The following is a 16,822-nucleotide window of genomic DNA, read 5'->3' as shown; positions in this document are numbered from 1 at the left end:
TAATATCAGAGGTGATTTATTCGGAATAATACCAGATACACACAGATGCTGTTCTTAAACAACTTCACTGAGCCCAGTACAGTGGCTCATTCCAACTTAAAACCTGCGTAGAAAACCCAAGCCCTCCATTTCTCCTTCAGACTTCAGGAACCCTTAAGGGTGACCTCTGTGCAGTAGTTCGACCCCTTACTGATGCAGTGAGGTTAGGTCACGGCCATACTAAAAGGGCTTCAAGCCAGAGTGGCCTACATCAGCCTTAAAAGCCCGGGGCGGCTGGTACCCTTTGAAAGTGATGGGATGAGTGAAGAGCCCCATCACTTCCTAAAAAAATAATTAAACAAAACACCCCCTCCCTCCAAAACCCAAAAGTAAACCACCCCTCCCTCCCAAAGCCCTGATCTTTTCATCGCCATTTTATTTTGGGCCACTGTTAAAAGCACTGCACTCAGGCTAACCCATTTACCTAAAAAGATAAACCGAGACCAATGAGAGAGAAACAGTAGATGAAAAGTTAGAATACTTCTCGAAATACTGAAAGCAACAATACAAAACCCAAAGCAAGCTTTTTTTCTTTAGCTCCAAGGCTGTGGAATAAAATGCTCAAAGACACCAGACCCAACACTAGCTCCCTTCCATTCCTGGAAGAAGTGAAGAGTCATCTTTTCAAAATGCCCCTTATAACTTTTACATCTGTTTTACCCTCTCCAGCTTGTTGGACTGGGACACGTGTTCATGCAGACAATGCACTAACCCACTAAGCTCCCTTATGGTATAGCTACCGGAGCCTGGTTGATCATTCCCTGGGGCAGTTTGATCAAGATGGCTTGCTGCCTAGCAAAACGGAAACACACGTCATTTGAAGCACCACGGTTTAAATCAATCATACATTTAACACCAGAATGAACGTATTGACGCTGGACGTATGAGTTATTGTAGGGGGCCTGTGAGGGCAGTCTACTCTCGTAGGCTTGTGATGGTAGAACAATCTAGGAACCCATTAAAGGCAGAGCTAACCATTAGCCCATAAGGACAAGATATCTTAGGCTCTGACTTAGGGCACACCAGTCAAGGAGCCAAGACAGTGTATCACAGGTGGACCACCAACTGTGTCCATCCTAGAAGGCCCAGAAAGTCAGTCTTGGAGCGCTGGGAGGGCAGTTAATTCTATGAGCTGCACAAAGGCAGCCCATCCCAGGAGACCTGCGAGGGCCGTTCATCATCAGCTTCATGAGACCAGGTCATCAGTAGGAGTTTGATCAGGGCAGACTATCGAAGGATGGCAGATCGTTCTAGGTGCTTAGGAATGGCAGTTTATCCTGCAAGAGCTGATGATCCTAGCAGACGCAATTGGGAAGTCTAGGAGCCTCTGAGGGTAAACATTATTAGGAGCCTCCTGAGGGTGGTTCATCCTTGGTGCTCCATGTGGGTTTTCCATCCTAGGAGCTCTCTGAGAGAGATCCATACTAAAAGCCAAGCGAAAGCAGCTTACTCTAGGAGCTCAGTGAAGGCAGTTGATCCTAGGACATCCAATCAGGCAGGCCATTGTAACGGAGGGCAGTAAATCCAAAGAGCCAGTCACAGTTGCTCATTCTAGTAGCTCATGAGAGAGGACCATGCTAAACCCCAAGTGAAGGCAGGTCATCGAAGGAGCCTGTAACGGTACACAATGCAAGGAGCAAGGAGTGTGCAGTTCATCTTGCACGGCCCTGAAAGGGCAATTCACCCTAGGAGCCTGAGGAAATAGACCATAATAGGCTCCTGCACGGGCAGTCTATCCTAAGAGCTCTAGTCGAGCAGTCCGTCTGTAGATGGTCCAATTGGGCAGTCCATCTTAGGAGTTATAACTGGGCAGTCCATCCTAAGGGCTTAATGAGGCTTCGCCATCTTGTTAGCCTTCAGGGGTAGACCATCCTAGGAGCTCCACATGGGGTTTCCGTCCAAGGAGTTCATAAAAGTACAGCAGGCTGGGATCCGTCACAAGAGCTGTCTATCCTAAGTATCATAGACCATCCTCTGAGCTCAGTGACGGCATTCCATCCTAAAAGTCAGCAACAACAACTCGTCTTAGGAACTCTGCCAGGGCAGTCCATTGAGGAGCTCCATGAAGGCAGCTCATACGAGGAGCTCAGTGAGGGCAGTTCAATCTACAAGCTCTGAATTAAATATACACCAATTCTGTTCAGTTCTGTTTGGCTTCACCAACCAGTATCTCCACACCCACAGTGGTTGGGTGTGACACCGGGTTGGCACCCATGATATTTGTTAACATACCAATTAATTTGTTACAACGGTTGCTTATATGATTGGAACTGGATGTGCGAACTGTAAGGCACTAACCACCTGAGGCTTTTTATGTATGACAATCTACAAGCTCTAATAAGGCAGCCTATGAGAATAGACTGTCCTTGGAGCTCCACCTGGGGGTTTCAATCCTAGGAGCTGATGCGATTAGATCATCCTGGGAGCAAAGGCATTTCATCCTAGGAACCCTGCAAGAAATGATATTCCTAGCACTGCAACCAAGGAGTCTACACTAAGAGCTCCATGAGGACAGCCCTTCCTAAGAGACCAAGAGGGTTGCCCAGGACAAGGGCACTGAGAGGGCGGGAGTCATACTGCTCTCAATCTCATTCCACTCACCAACAACCACTTCAGGAATACTGCAGCGCACTGAGAGTGTTGATGTAGCTCACAACAAAGCTGTGACGGGAAGAGGCAGCCTCCCTTGTCCCTCAGGAACTAGGGCGCTTGGAACAGCCAGCGAGTCACATCATAAGCTTTCCGCTAGTGAATCACGAGTGAGCCCTCAGTGACACTGTGTTGCACAAGCACCAGTAAAGGTACTCCTTCCTCATGATAACTTCTAAAGCTCGCATTGGTTTTGATTAAGGTTTGGGGGTCTTTCTGTTGTGCAGGATAGGAGGGGAGGGCGAGTGATGCCTGCCATGCAATTGTAGGTGCAAACTGTGATTAGCGTTTGAGTAAGTACTAATTAAACCATGTGCTATAGTTTAGGTTGCGGCTTACAAAGAGGATTATTAGATACTGCCACCCTGGTTCAGAGAGTGTACAGGCTGCAGGGAGCACCATTCTTTAGGTGAGGAGAGTTGTGGGTAAAGTGGAGACTTTGAAGTGGCTAGAGCACCTGCAAGAGATTGGTCGGTGTAAAACTCACCAGATTGTCAGGAAAATAGTATAGCCGACAGGGAATTAGTGCTGAAATGGACAGATTGATTTGGTCAGCGAGCAAACAGCAGAAGTAGGGGAGGTATGGAGATGCCTGTCCATTGGTTTGAAAATTAGGAGTTTAGGTTAGTGTGTAAAAGCAAGCATCCGATGACCATTGCTTAATTTGTAAAAGACTACGTGCCAGGGCCCAAAGTTTTGCTCAGAAGCCCAAGACTCTATAATCTTCATTCCACCTCATGCCTCTTTAATACACCACTTCACGTTCCTTGCATCTTCATTTTTCTCCTACAGGATGTTTTGATCACTGCTTTCTTCCTGTGTCACTGTTTTTCCATCTTTTCTTCCTCCCGCGTTTCCTCTTTTGTGTTTTTTCTCTCTTACTTTAGATCAGCATCTTTTGAGGAAAAATAAATGCTGACCTACAAAAACCAGTGCCGGGTGGGGAGGGGGGTAGTTGACACCTGCAGCATGAGTGCGGACCTGCCTGGACAATGAAACAACTTAGTATCCTCTTTTACAGAAGTTTCTGGTCGTTTTCCACCATGCTCCCTACCGATACACTGCAAAAAAGCCACCCTAAACTCAGTGGCGAGCGGGAAGGTCCCCCGAGCTCCAGGGCCCCCCTCAGCACAGTACACTGACTGGGTCCAGGGAGAAGGGGGCCCCCCTCGAGGTACTTTGCGGGGGGGGGGGGGCTCAAATTTCGTGATGCCACTGCCTAAACTGTGCTAATGTACCACTCAATGTCGACCCCTTGAATGTGTACATATCCAGTCAGTGTCAACAGTTCACAGTCGCCGCACTCGAGGAGCACACGCCCCCAACCGCACGCATGCATTCAACAGGGAACGCGCATTTATGCAACGTGCGCGGGCACCGCAGTAACCCCTGTGGAAAAGATCCAGACTCAGGGACCCTGGTTCGCGCCAGCTGTCCGGCACCCCACCGCCCCTCAGCTGGGATCACGCTACCCAAGTGCCATTAAATACACACGTGTACACTGAGCCCCTTCACAAGCCCAGCGCATTTTCGTGCACGAGACATCACTGCTTTCCAGTTGACAGGTCGTTTGTATCTGCAGATGCTGCAACAACGCCGGCAATCAATCCTGGCAGCCCAGAACCTTGCGTCTGTGGAAAAGGCCGCTCTTGGCCAGCAAGCGGTTGGTGTCTGAATCTGTGCCGGTGGCAGCCTCTTGGACATTACCTTGCCGGCCAGTCACAGTGGGTGTCGCCATCACAGGCAAACGATACAGTGCGCGCTGCCCTGGTGGGAGCACTACAAATCACATTTCTAATCGTATTTCGAGGCTGTTGAGACGGACCGCTGCTTTAGGGTTTCAACCCATAATACCAGACCATAGGCGGGACCCTTCAGTGCCTATGGAAGAGTGTGGGTTAGGGTGTGGTGCACGACTGTGGGGGTGGCACGGATACCACGCTAGTCACACACGTCGTCCGAAAGAAAGCTTTTGCAGGCAGGGGCGTGACAGAGAGGGGGAGGCTTAACATACTGCAGTGGGCTCCCACAGCCCCTTACTGATGAGAGTGTAGGGGTCCCTTCAGCATATCTTTCCGGGTGGATTAGGGGGTCATGTTTTCTTACGCCACCAGTTTGCAGGGATGTCTGGATGAATGTCTTCTGTAATAAAACCGAGTGTGCCTAGGTCGCTCGTGTTTGTACTTGTGCAAGATACAGTATACATGTCCCTGGAAGGATTAGCGGCACAGCAAGCAACCTTTGAAAAAGATAATACAATTCTGACAGAATGGGACAGCGTGGTCTGAAAAAACAAGCAAGGGTCGGTGCTCCCAGTAGGGCCTTCCTGGAGCACCCGGAGGCTGAGAATACTTGCTAAAGCGGGAAGGGGTCTTGCAGCACGCGCAATCCTTCCGGCTATTCCGTGCGCACGGCGCGCGCGCCCCCTGCATCCTCGCAGCGCCGCCGCCGCTCGCCTGCAGGAAGGAGCGGCTCCTCGACGAGCTGGACTGGTGAATCGGGGGTACTTCTCTCCGTCAGCGCACAAAGGCATAGCCGGGGGCGGACAGGAAACAATAGCGCCCTCCCCGAGTTAATGAAGCCACCTGCTGCAGAGATGTGCCTGTGACCTGCAGGACAAAGGCTCAGTGGGTGCGTGCGCCTACTGCAGAACTCGGAGTGCGCCCTACATAGGCGTGCAAGTATAATGTATGTCAGAGAGGATAATAAAGGTACTAGTTGTTTAAGCACCGATAGACAACTACCAGATGCCGTACACCAGTGCAGTGCTCCTTAGGTAATATTCCAAGACAAAGCGCTTTCATTGCCACTCAGAGGCAAGCACATCTTTAAGAAGGGACCTGAGAGAAGGCCCTGTAAGAATGGAGCTGAGAGGAAGGCCTGTAATAAGGGACTTAAGATGGAGGCATGTAAAAAGGAACCTAAGAGGCAGATCTTTAAGTAGGGACCTCAGAGGCACCCCATATGCTAGAAGGGAACTCAGAGACAGGTCTATAAGAAGGGACGTCGGATACTGGCCTGTAAGGAGGGACATCAAAGGCACCTGTAAGAATGGACCTCAGAGGCAGACCATAAGAGGTGACCTGAGAGCCAGGCCTGTAAGGAGGGTTATTAGAGACATGTCTGTAAGAAGAGGTGTCAGAGGCATGTCGGAAAGAAGGGGCTACTGAGTATGTCCTGTAAGAACGAACCCGAGAAGCAAGCCGTCCCTCAGTTTTGTTGTATGGGAAGGGTTGACTCATAAGCCGGTGGCCACTTGGGGTCAGAAAGTCACAATCAGTCACAACCACCAGACCACAGAACAAGCTCCGGGGAAGTAGAGTTTAGGAAACTAATATGTGCATTTGACGTGTTCCAGAGGACGGACTGACCATCAGTTAAACGGACTAGGAGGGGTTGGCTGTTCCACAAAATGGGGCCTGGTCCGAGAAGGGGCTTCTTCAGCCTGTCTCAAAAAAGGAGCGAAAGGCCGGGATGGATTGTAATGTAAGTGCTGCTAGCCACGGAAGACATTAGGAACCTGGAAAAACTGATCAATTCTAGCAGTTCTATTTGGGCTCACTGAAGTCATGAGCTCAAGAAACATGTGACTGGGCGTGGCCTAACACGGTAGCTCCCGCAGAGGCCCCGCCCTGGCGTCAGGTCCCCCGCACCCACGCTTCCCCCCGATTTGTCCCGCCCCCGTGCAAAGGACGCGCAATGGGGGTAACCTCTCGTGAATCCCACTGGCAACCACAGACCCCCAGTCAGCGAGCACACAATCGACGCTACCCAAAAATCAGCTCTGCAGAGGGCAACAGACAGAAGCAACACTCAAGCTGCGCTTTGCCTCTCGTCGACAACACGCGGAAGCGCTGTTTGCACTAATTGAGCGTCTGCCTCACTTTGCTCCCAGGCTTTCCCAGCTCTTTAACAAGTCCTTGTCAGCTTTGTGCGTCGAAACGACAGTTACAGCAGCTTCACGGAAGTGCCGAGGAGCATCCCGAGAGGTTGCATCCCCTGACATCCCGTGAGATGGCATCCCCTGGCATTCCGGGCATCCCGTGAGGTGGCATCCCGTGAGGTGGCATCCCGTGAGATGGCATCCCCTGGCATCCCGGGAGGTGGCATCCCCTGGCATTCCGTGAGGTGCGTGAGGTGGCATCCCGTGAGGTGGCGTCCCGTGAGATGGCATCCCCTGGCATCCCGGGAGGTGGCATCCCCTGGCATTCCGTGAGGTGCGTGAGGTGGCATCCCGTGAGGTGGCACGGGGACTCTGCTCATTACACAGCGCCTGTCCCGAATATCAGCGTGCAGAGAATAAATTACACGATAACCGCGATAAGCACATACACAGAGTATAAGACAAATACCGGAACAGAAAAACAACAAATACTCTGTACAGGTGACGTGCCGATACACAGATGACAGAAGAATATATGAAAATCATCATAAGAGAAAAAAAATACAGATAGACCCTGTACAGAGCATGTCCCAAATATCAGCAAAAACAAGTAACTGATAAAAAGATAGGCCGCGACTCACAGCGCACATCACTGTACAAAAACATGTCGAGAGATACGGCCTTCTTACTCGCAATGCTGCCTTTCCACGAGTATGCACAAAATCACGTTTAAACTCAGACGTTAAAATTACTAACTATTGCAAACTTCTTATGGAACCCTGTCAATGGAAGAGGAGGCCAAATTACTCAAATATAGTGAAAGAACGTAAGATTATTGGACACATTTAAAAGACCAAAAAAATGAACTTAATAAGCCGGCTTCGCAGAACTGGCCTCACCCTACAGTGCTGGAAACAGGACCACTGGGAAAACACTATTGTATGTCAGCAAAAATATGAGTTTGCTGCACGAGCGACATAATTCATAATCTTCTGCTCAATTAGCAGATTTAAAAAAAAATCACAAAAAACATCTAACACAAAAGTACCAAATGCTATTAAAAGTGCTGCGCGCGAGGTGCAATATTATGCCAGATATTCCAGGAAAGTTAGTTACCTTCAGCTCATGAATGTTGTAGTGCCAGTTTTGCCCACATGGTGTAAATATCGCCGTTTGATGGTCTGAGGGAAAGGCCTTTGTCAGCAGCAGCACATGAAAACCTTAAATACTTGGATATAATTTTAACAGAGTGGACATAATTAATTCTGTCTCCCATGATTTTCTTTGTTAGATTATTAACACCACAGGGCACCCAGACTCTATATCACATTCCGCATCCCTTTATGGTCCCAAATCTTGAATTATAAGTACCTCATAGTGACACACGTACATAGTACATATGAAATGTACTGTAATCAGTGGTTCCCAACCTTTTGACTTCTGTGGTCCCCCACGTTATCTTAACTGGAACCCGGGACCCCCACTGAATTATTACTGGTATCAGGGGAGCCCCCACTGAGTTATTACTGAAAGCTGGGGATCTAATCTGTTAATATTATTCAATTTTCTATGGAGTCGCGGACCCCCTGAGGAGGCTTTGGTGGACCCCCAGGGGTCCTCAGACCACAGGTTGGGAGCCACTGTACTATACGCTTCTACAGCGCTGTCTTAACTCATAGAGGTGCAGCGTAACTCCCCTGCCCTGGTATGATGTACTCAACCCTCCTGCAGAATATGGTACTCCGGACCACATCATTTCAGTGGCCCCCTTCTATAAGCCAACAAAGCACACCCAAAACACACAAAGAACCGAAGTCAGCTGCAGGAAAAATGTGAAAGGCAGATTCAGACAGATTTCACCCACCACATTCCAGACTCAACCGTGGCTGCTGTGGAAGGTCTCGGAAAAATAAATATGCCCCATCACATTTTTGTCCCTTTGGCACATGCAACACATTTCTGATTCAAAGAGTTGTTGATGTTTCGACAAACGACCCTCACACTATTCGGCTAAAGGAATAGGATGCTTCAAAATATTCCGCACCAATTGTAAACCCCCACAAATGTCACCAACACGTGTTGATCCCAAGGCTGTGTTTCTTACAAATGCTTTCCAACACGTCTTCCCAGTCCAGTATGAACAACACTATTTTGCCTGACGCAACACACACGAAAGACACCAAGACTGCTCAGTGCATGCTTGCCCCTAAAGAGGCACGAGGCAAACCATGACATTTAATACACCCCTGGGACCCTTCACCAGTTGAAAGTCAGAGAATGAGGAGACGCATCACTGTGATCAAGGCCCACTTAGTTTCTGCAGCCAATGGGAAGCTTTCATTTACCCTCTCATACCAGCCACCGGCTGATCACCAACCCTCCAGGTAGCACCCCCAAAACACGGGCATGCATTCATTCCGAAACCGCAAAAGAATATATTTCCTCAGAAACCCTACAATTAGGAGGGAGAGCAGGAAAGGAAATCAAGTGTGAGAATGAGCAAAGGCGTTCGTGTGGGGTTCTCTCATCAGGAACCAAGAGTCTGAGCAGAAATACCTGGGCGCCCTTCTGTCGTGTGCCCAAGCAGTCCCTCCCAACAGAAAGCCATTTCACACATCATGCACAGAGCATCACAAGATGACAGGGCTGTGGCTCGGATGCTTCTGGTATTCATGGAACTGAAAGGACTGTTCATCAGATGCAGAGGAAAGAGGGAGGGGTACACTTTGATTTCAGGCACACCGAACAATCACTGCGCTCATGGAAATGCGATGGGAGCACAAGTGCCTCTCGGCTCCGGCGGCACACCGTGCATGCATTCGATTCTATGAGCTTATTGAATGAATTAATGAGATGATCTCGCCGGTGAAGGCTCATCTTAACTCCAGACAGCTGGTTGACGTGCATCGTGGACGATGGACGGACATGGTTAGGAATAACTCTTGCTGTGGAGGCGAACAGCCTTACAAGGACCTCTTGAGGTTGGGTGATGGGCTGGTGGGTCTGGAAGGCCTGGGGGGCTTGGCTAGAGGTAGTTGCCTGTCCAGTCGCTTAATTTCCCTTATTTCCTCATAGGTCGGCCTGCCTCAAAGCTTGAGGGCCTTTCCCGTTTCCCCTCCTCGGTTTCTGGAACCGAGCCACTGCGCGCAATCTGTCGCTTATTTTTAACCCAAGATTCCTCTGCCTCCCACGTAGAGACAAGACATTCCGGCATGCGACAAATTACCCTGGCATGAAACTTCAGGGCGCAACAGCAGGTACTGAAAATCCAAGATTCTGTGAAGATGTGCCATAAATAACGACGCGTGCACGCGCCAGTGGACAGACCCACTCACTCAGATGGTTTAGTCCCACTCCGATGGAGAAAGGTTCTCGGCTCAGGGGCACTAGTCCTCAGTGATCCACGAAGCACTGCCCTCGGCCGTAGTGGGTTCACCATAATATTGCAATGCACACTGTTGCCTACTGGGAGCAGCTTTTCTCTGCGTGCCGAGAAGGCAAGAAAAAAAGAGCTACATTTCACAGTTTAATAAATGTAGTGTTAATTAGACAGCGAGGTGATTACCGCCAACTGCAGACGTCAATGTGTACACAATGTATATTTTTGTACGTGTATTTCATTACACTGAGTAGATTTTGAATCTGCGCTATATTAATATGTAGACTATTGTAAAGAAGGGCTTTAGAACAAACAATGTACACACAAATGTCTAATTGCTGTTTTCCACCAAACTGCTCAACGGTCACCATTTCTCCTAAAATGCCCTGAGCTTTAAAAGCGCTTTGTTGCTCCACTGTGGTTCCAGCGATAAATACAACATGTGATTCATTTAGATGCACTTGCTCTTTGCGCTGATACTTGTTCTCTTATACATAATGCAGATTTACAAACCTGTGCCGTGGGATTTAACGCTGTGTGTCATCCAGTGATCGCCTTCACTGAGAGATGTTGTTCGTTTTTTGCAAATCTCCTGAGATTTGAAAAGAGCTCGGTGCGGGGGGCGCAAGCATTATTTTTAGATTTCTGTGGATGGATTAGCCGAACATCTAGAGCTCATGAACGGTGGGTATTCTCTTGGAATTGAAACGGACCTGTCCAAAGGTGGGCACTTGTGGGATTGGTCGTCCACACTAACTGTGAGCGTCATTCACCCGCCCATCATCTCTGCCGGGGACCTCACGGACAATGTGTCCAAGAAAGCGAAAACAAGACACAGGCTGGGGCTGAGTGAAGCACGCACGGGCAGCTGTTGGGAGGATCATTGGGAAAGCAGCACTCCTCCCCTTGGACCCAAAAGTGCATCACAGTTATTTCCAAAGATGCGCGACAGAAGGGTGCCATGGACTTAGCCAGCAGCATCCATTATTAATAAAAGCCAAGAGAGATCGAAATCTGTGGAGCTAATTTCACAAAAGGCTCTGATCTGGGAGCGTGGAGTTCTCCGCTGATCCACCACTGGAAACATAAATGAACCACAAGCAACAAATTCACAGAGAAGCAGCGAGCGGGCCGAGAACTGTGCAGTGAATGCAAACATCATGGGTGCAAGAGCAGGGCAGGATCTGGTCCCTTGAGTGAGCCTCTGTGGCGCCTCACGCTTTACACACATCCATTCATACTCGTCTATCGCAATGAATGAATCCAGTCTCACTTCTAGGGAACCTTCTCTTTGGGGCCATCGGGAAGTAGCGTTTCAACCTACATATAGGGCATAAGAAAATGGCATCTTCCCCATAACCAACTATGTACACTCACACACGCTGACCTTTTAATGAGAGATTTCACCCAGAATCAAGCACAAGCAGAAGCTGTTTGTGGGCGTGTCCTCATTGCAGCACTGTTCAAGAGCCTCCCCATCCCCTAGTATGATTTTAGGTCTATCCCCAAACAGTACAGTTTTCAAAGAAAAACTAGGCGACATTTAGGTGGGAGACTAAATCACCGAGAATGAGGCCACTAGGGTTGGTGAACAGTGATGCTGCCTAATAGTATGGTTGCTGAAGGAACGAGGTTCGTAAACAGTGAGTACGGCTAACCGTAAGGTCGACAAAGATGTAAGCCTCGTCAATAGAGAGGCTAGCTAACATTAAGGTTGCTGAAGGTGTCAGGCTGGCCAATGGGCACGACTGCCCAACAGAAAGACTGTCGAATAGGGCGACTAGCGAGGCTGCTAATGGTGTGCCTGTGGCAGTACTTGATTTGTCAACAGAGGAATGACTGCACTTTAGTTTCAATGATTTGAAGTACAAATATTAGACTAAATATAGATTGCTCAATCACCAGGGTCAGATGCTCACTCACCAGTGTGGAGGCAGACCGTGTCTTCCCAGGAGTGATGGCTGTCCTACAGCTGGCTACCTCAACTTCAATGCTCCATGACCTCAAGAGGTAGACTGGGCTGCAGTGAAAGTGAAGGAGATACAGTCCAGCTGAGTTGGGTCAAAGCCCACTGAATACCCACAAGGCTGTGAGAGGCAATGACCTAAGTGGCATGCTCCTAAATGACATAAATGTTTTCCAAGCTTGTATTACCCATTGATTTGTGAGCCACGGTTGGCCCAGCAAGGCCCAGAACACAGAAAAACAGACTTCTGATTAACAAACCAAGCTGATCACTCTCACCAACTAAATATATGTTTAGCTAGATTCCATAAAAATGTGGCAAAGAACAGTTTTTTAAAAAATCCAGTGCGGTTTACTTCCAAAAAGAGAGGAAGTTTGGAAGGGTACTCAGAAAACCCACATTTGCCCAATAATCCATCTTGAAATTGCATGTGCCTTTGCAGTGGTTCGAAGGACATGGCGGTGGTGCAGAGACCAAGCTTAAGAGTGGGTAGTACTGGTTCACAGTGCCCCTGATGGTTATTGTTCATGTGATAACACTGGCCGACAGTGTATCGAAGTGGAAACAAAGGAGTATGTGTGGGCAAGGTGGCCATCCTACAAGGCCAAGAACAAGAATACATATCTACTGGACATCCAAAGCAGACATGCACACCACAAACAAACAGATAATACCATGCACGATGGACTGTGAGGTTTAGGCACACTTGAGTGCTGCAAGCATCATGCATATTGTGCCTGCTGGTTGGCCCGCACTTTGACGAAGGGTGGCCTCACTGTCTATCTTTCCAAGGCCCTCACAATTAGTCACAAAACAGACCGTGGCACTGACCACGACTACATTACTCAGATTTAATCATCAGATACCGACTACCCATGTGTTCAAGCTTGGTGAAATTGATGTTCTTGGCCACCTCTTTTTTCTACAGGTGAGATTTTTTGGTGGTGCTTTAGTGGGCTTGTCCGGCAGCTCTGAAATGCCCTTTTTGGTAGAATCCAGTGTAGAGATTCAACTCACCTTCCCAAGAGCTCGAAAGACTACTGTGTACCCCAGATTCCTGAGAAGCGGAGTACTGGCAGCTTGAACATGCAGGTTGGCCTCTCCCAGCTTAGCTTTTGCACAACCTATGTATATTTTCCATAGCCATTCAGTGCCTTCGGGGTGGCTATCTCCCAGACACCGCTGTCAATAAAAAGAGCATCTCTCATAGATCCTGCTGCTGTCTTCATGTCTCCGCCTTATGCACCAGGTACATCCATCGCAGGTGTTGCTTTCAGTGAGTGGTAGTTTACTCTCAGACCCCACACTTACGCATTGAGGCAATCCTCTCAGGCCCTATGTTTAAATGACGATGCGCCACGCCCAGGATTGTCCCCTGGGTGCCAGTGGCATCCACCCATGACCCACCCTAAGGAGCTGGTTAATCTATCACAGGCCTGCCTTTAAGACGAAGGCTCATCTTTTCTTAGTTCTGGCCTTCCTCTACAGGTGGACCTCAGCCGCCGAGTTCCTACGGGAAACGTCATCCTCCGGTAAGGCCTACCTTAAACAATAAGTGTTGCTGTCAGAGATCCTGCCCTCAAGAGACTGATGCATCTCCTACGGCTCTGGAAGAGCCCCTCATTCAGCACAGAGGTGCACCAGCCACAGGCCACACCCGTCTCTCACAGAACCGGCTTAAAAGTACAGGTGCACCCCTCCCAGGCCAATGCTTCACCTACAAATGGGTTTCTCAGCCCCCCACCTTAAGCACAAGTTCATCTCCTCCAGGCATCATTCCTCCATGTAGCCTGGAAATCTATGGTTGTGTTTTTCAGCTGAGATTGCATCTGTATGCTTTTCCCAGGATATCTAGTGCTTGTGAACACATTCTGTCTGGTCCCCGGCCCCCAGGTGCAGGGATAACCTGCTATATAGTCGGATTCGGCGGTTGCATAGGGTGGCAGGTTAAGTGGGGTGCCAACTTCAAAGAACAGAAGTCATGGAAAAAATGGTAAGGGTGTGTGTGGACTGCCTGTTTGGCACAGGGCGCCAGTCGATGATGAGTAGTTTTAAGAGCATCACAGACAGAGGAGAGACCACTCTCAGTGTAAACCCTTCTTACTCTCAGAAGTATTGCATGTGAAGCCGAGCACAAGAAATGGGACAACCTTTGGGGTACAGGTGAGCCCTACACGCCCCTACAACTGAAGGATGTGCCTCTAGGCACCCAGTGAACACCATTCTTCGGCTTCCCACGGAGTTGTATCACACAATAATCACTATATCGTTTGGTGCTGTGCCGTCAGCTCGCACACACACATACGCATGCACTGAATGTATATTTTAAGGGGAGATGAGGTATTTACGAGAATATTTCTCGCGTGCGGAAGACCGAGCGCAGCACGGTATGACGAGGAGACATCAGTTTGTGGATCAGTGCGGGCAGCAAACTTTCAGCAAGTGTTCATATCGTGGGCATGGACGATTTATACGGTAAACATAACCTGGTTGCCCTAACTGAGGGGCTGATAACACTTCCATCAAGTGGGTGGGGAGGTCACACCTCAATCCCGTGTACATCAGACCCTGCTTTCCTTAGGCCTGGCGCGCGGCTCTCTTACCTGTGCATAGCGCCGTCACAAGAAACCAGCCGAATAGCGCCGAATCTCCAGGGCGGCCCATCCTGACCCAAGGCAGAAGGACAATAATCCAAGCAAAGAAGGTGGTGCCAAGAAGTCCTCGAGGGGCCGCGTCGATCCGCACGGGGCTGCACGTGTCTCCCGCCGTCAGTTGTGGTGGGCGAAGCAGAGGGGGTCCCTTCCTTGGCACCGCAATCTCTGCTCTACATATTAATTGTTCATGCCCCCAAAGTGGGGCAGTGATGGTGAGGCAGCAAGGCGTCGATCCTGAAAATTTGGGCAGAAAAGGCAACTAATCCAAGGCAGGAGAATGGCTGAGGAGAGGCTCCAGGGGCAATGCCAACGATCACAGCCAGGCACGCGAGGAGAGCTCCAGGGCACTGCAGTGATGCCAGCAGTTAAAGCTCTTGTCAAGGCAGGGGGTGGAGGCTCCAAGTCACACAGAAGCAAGCTGGCAGGAGATGGGGGACTTCCGGGTCAGTGGCCCTAGCCCGGGCACCACAGGGTTAGAGGAAATCTAGCGCCGCCAGACTGCTTCACAATTTGCATCAGTCTCAGCCCTCTACGGAGGGATGCCAGACCTCCAAGCACTGGCAAGGCAGCGTGAGGGCGGTGCTCAGGAATGCCAGCAGTCACTGTGCTGGCACGGTGGCACCGGGACCTCCCGGTCGCAGTCTTCTGATAACGAGGGAGTTGTCTCCAGATCACTGCAGGAATGGCCAAAAGTGACTCCTTCACCGGGGTGCTCAAATCAATGCACACTAGAGGTGAGAGGGTTGGCAGGCTCGTTTTCCCCCAGACGCGAGCCGAGGGGGCTCCAGGTCACTTCAGGATGATAGAGGGGCTGTCCTGATATGTGACTCCTCTTCCCAAATGGGGATCCCGGTCACTGATGATGTCGGAGACACTCCCAAGCTCCTACTCGTATTGGGAGCTCCACGTCCCAGGAGCTTAAGCTCCAGCTCACGGCTCAGCAGGTGTGCGCTCCCGGGTATCCTGCGTGTGGGGCGGCAGGAGGGCTCCTGGGCATCCCCCGCGCCCCAGCGCCGCTCTGTGCAGAAGGTGCATGGAGCCCGGGGCTGGAGGGCAGCATCCCGCAAGAGCGCGCGCGCCTCTCACTCCCCTGCTCCAGCCAGAGGACTCTTCGCACAGCCTCAGCTCCTGCGCTCCGCAGCTGCACACTGAGCACTCAGCCCGCGAGCTGCTGCGCGAGACTCCTCAGCGCGCGCCGCTCCTGCCCCAGCGCGAGCCTCTTGGCGCGCGCGCCGCGGACTTCGGGCGCGTCACTCATACCCGGCATGCTGCTTCTGAACACCGTGAGAGGGCGGAGGGGGGCGCTCGACTGCCATCTCCAGCTGAGGACGGGCGCGCGCCCCCATCTGCCTCCCACCACGTGCCTGCACGCGTCTCGCGGACACAGCGGTAGAAACGCTGGCTCGAGGTGGGTCGAAGTTAAGCAGACCGCAACGTGAGCGGGTGGCCCAGAAAGATGTGTTCTGCTGTGAAAGGATGGTCGCCTCGTGCGTGAGCAGGACCCAGCGGCATCATTGTTCTTTCAGGAAAGAGACTGACCTGAACGAGAAGGAACAGATCCGAAAAGTAGAGTTGGCAAGAACAGATGAGACTAAGCGGACCCTAAAATATAGATACATATGAAAGCAGTACTATAAATAGGTAGGTACTGTCTGTTACTGAGTGCCCGCACTTCTTTAATTTGAGAGGGAGAGTACCCGCACTTCTCAGCAGCAAACAGGTACCGCGGATAGTGAGTACCCGCATTTCTATTTTTCAAGTTTAAATTATTGAACATGCACACAAATTAAATAAGTAGCAGACTGGGGATTAGTAATCCCGAAGAGAAAGAGTAGCTATAACACCGAAATGCGCATCAGAAAAGCAATAAACACGGAACAGCAACAAAGATAAGGTACTACAGAATAATGAGGAAAGTGAACAAAATCACATAAAAAAAGTAGCCAGGCAGCTAAAAAAACACAAACCAGAAATTAGAAAAGATACATTAAATATTAGGAATGAAAAAGCATATATTTCTGGCAAGTCTACACAAACATTATCAAGAACATCCGACAAAATAAAACAGAGCATGGAATAAGGGTGGGACAGAAAAACAGACAAGAAGAAAACAAAATCTGACTGAAATGTAGTTGCAAAAAATTAGCATTTTACCACCTACTTCAAGTAGGTGGTAACCCACTCGCAAATGGGAAGGGGTCCCCAAGGGACCCCTTCCCCTTTGTGAATGCATGCAAAAACATTTTTCAAGA

General features: G+C 49.8%; 1 protein-coding gene across 1 annotated transcript in view; it reads right to left on the bottom strand.

The window, feature by feature from the left end:
• TMEM132E (transmembrane protein 132E) overlaps window positions 1-15,822 on the bottom strand; it is an 881,764-nt gene extending 865,942 nt beyond the window's left edge. Inside the window, exon 1 of the mRNA XM_069226765.1 lies at window positions 14,520-15,822. Within this exon, the coding sequence (XP_069082866.1) occupies window positions 14,520-14,580 (61 nt within the window). The 5' untranslated portion in view covers window positions 14,581-15,822. The remainder of the gene's footprint in view (window positions 1-14,519) is intronic.
• Window positions 15,823-16,822: the final 1,000 nt, after the last annotated feature.

The sequence above is a fragment of the Pleurodeles waltl genome, chromosome 3_2 (genome assembly GCF_031143425.1).
Source record: "Pleurodeles waltl isolate 20211129_DDA chromosome 3_2, aPleWal1.hap1.20221129, whole genome shotgun sequence".
In the NCBI taxonomy this organism is placed as follows: domain Eukaryota; kingdom Metazoa; phylum Chordata; class Amphibia; order Caudata; family Salamandridae; genus Pleurodeles; species Pleurodeles waltl.
Note: the sequence above shows the minus strand (reverse complement) of the source record. Positions and strands in the feature narration are given on the sequence as shown.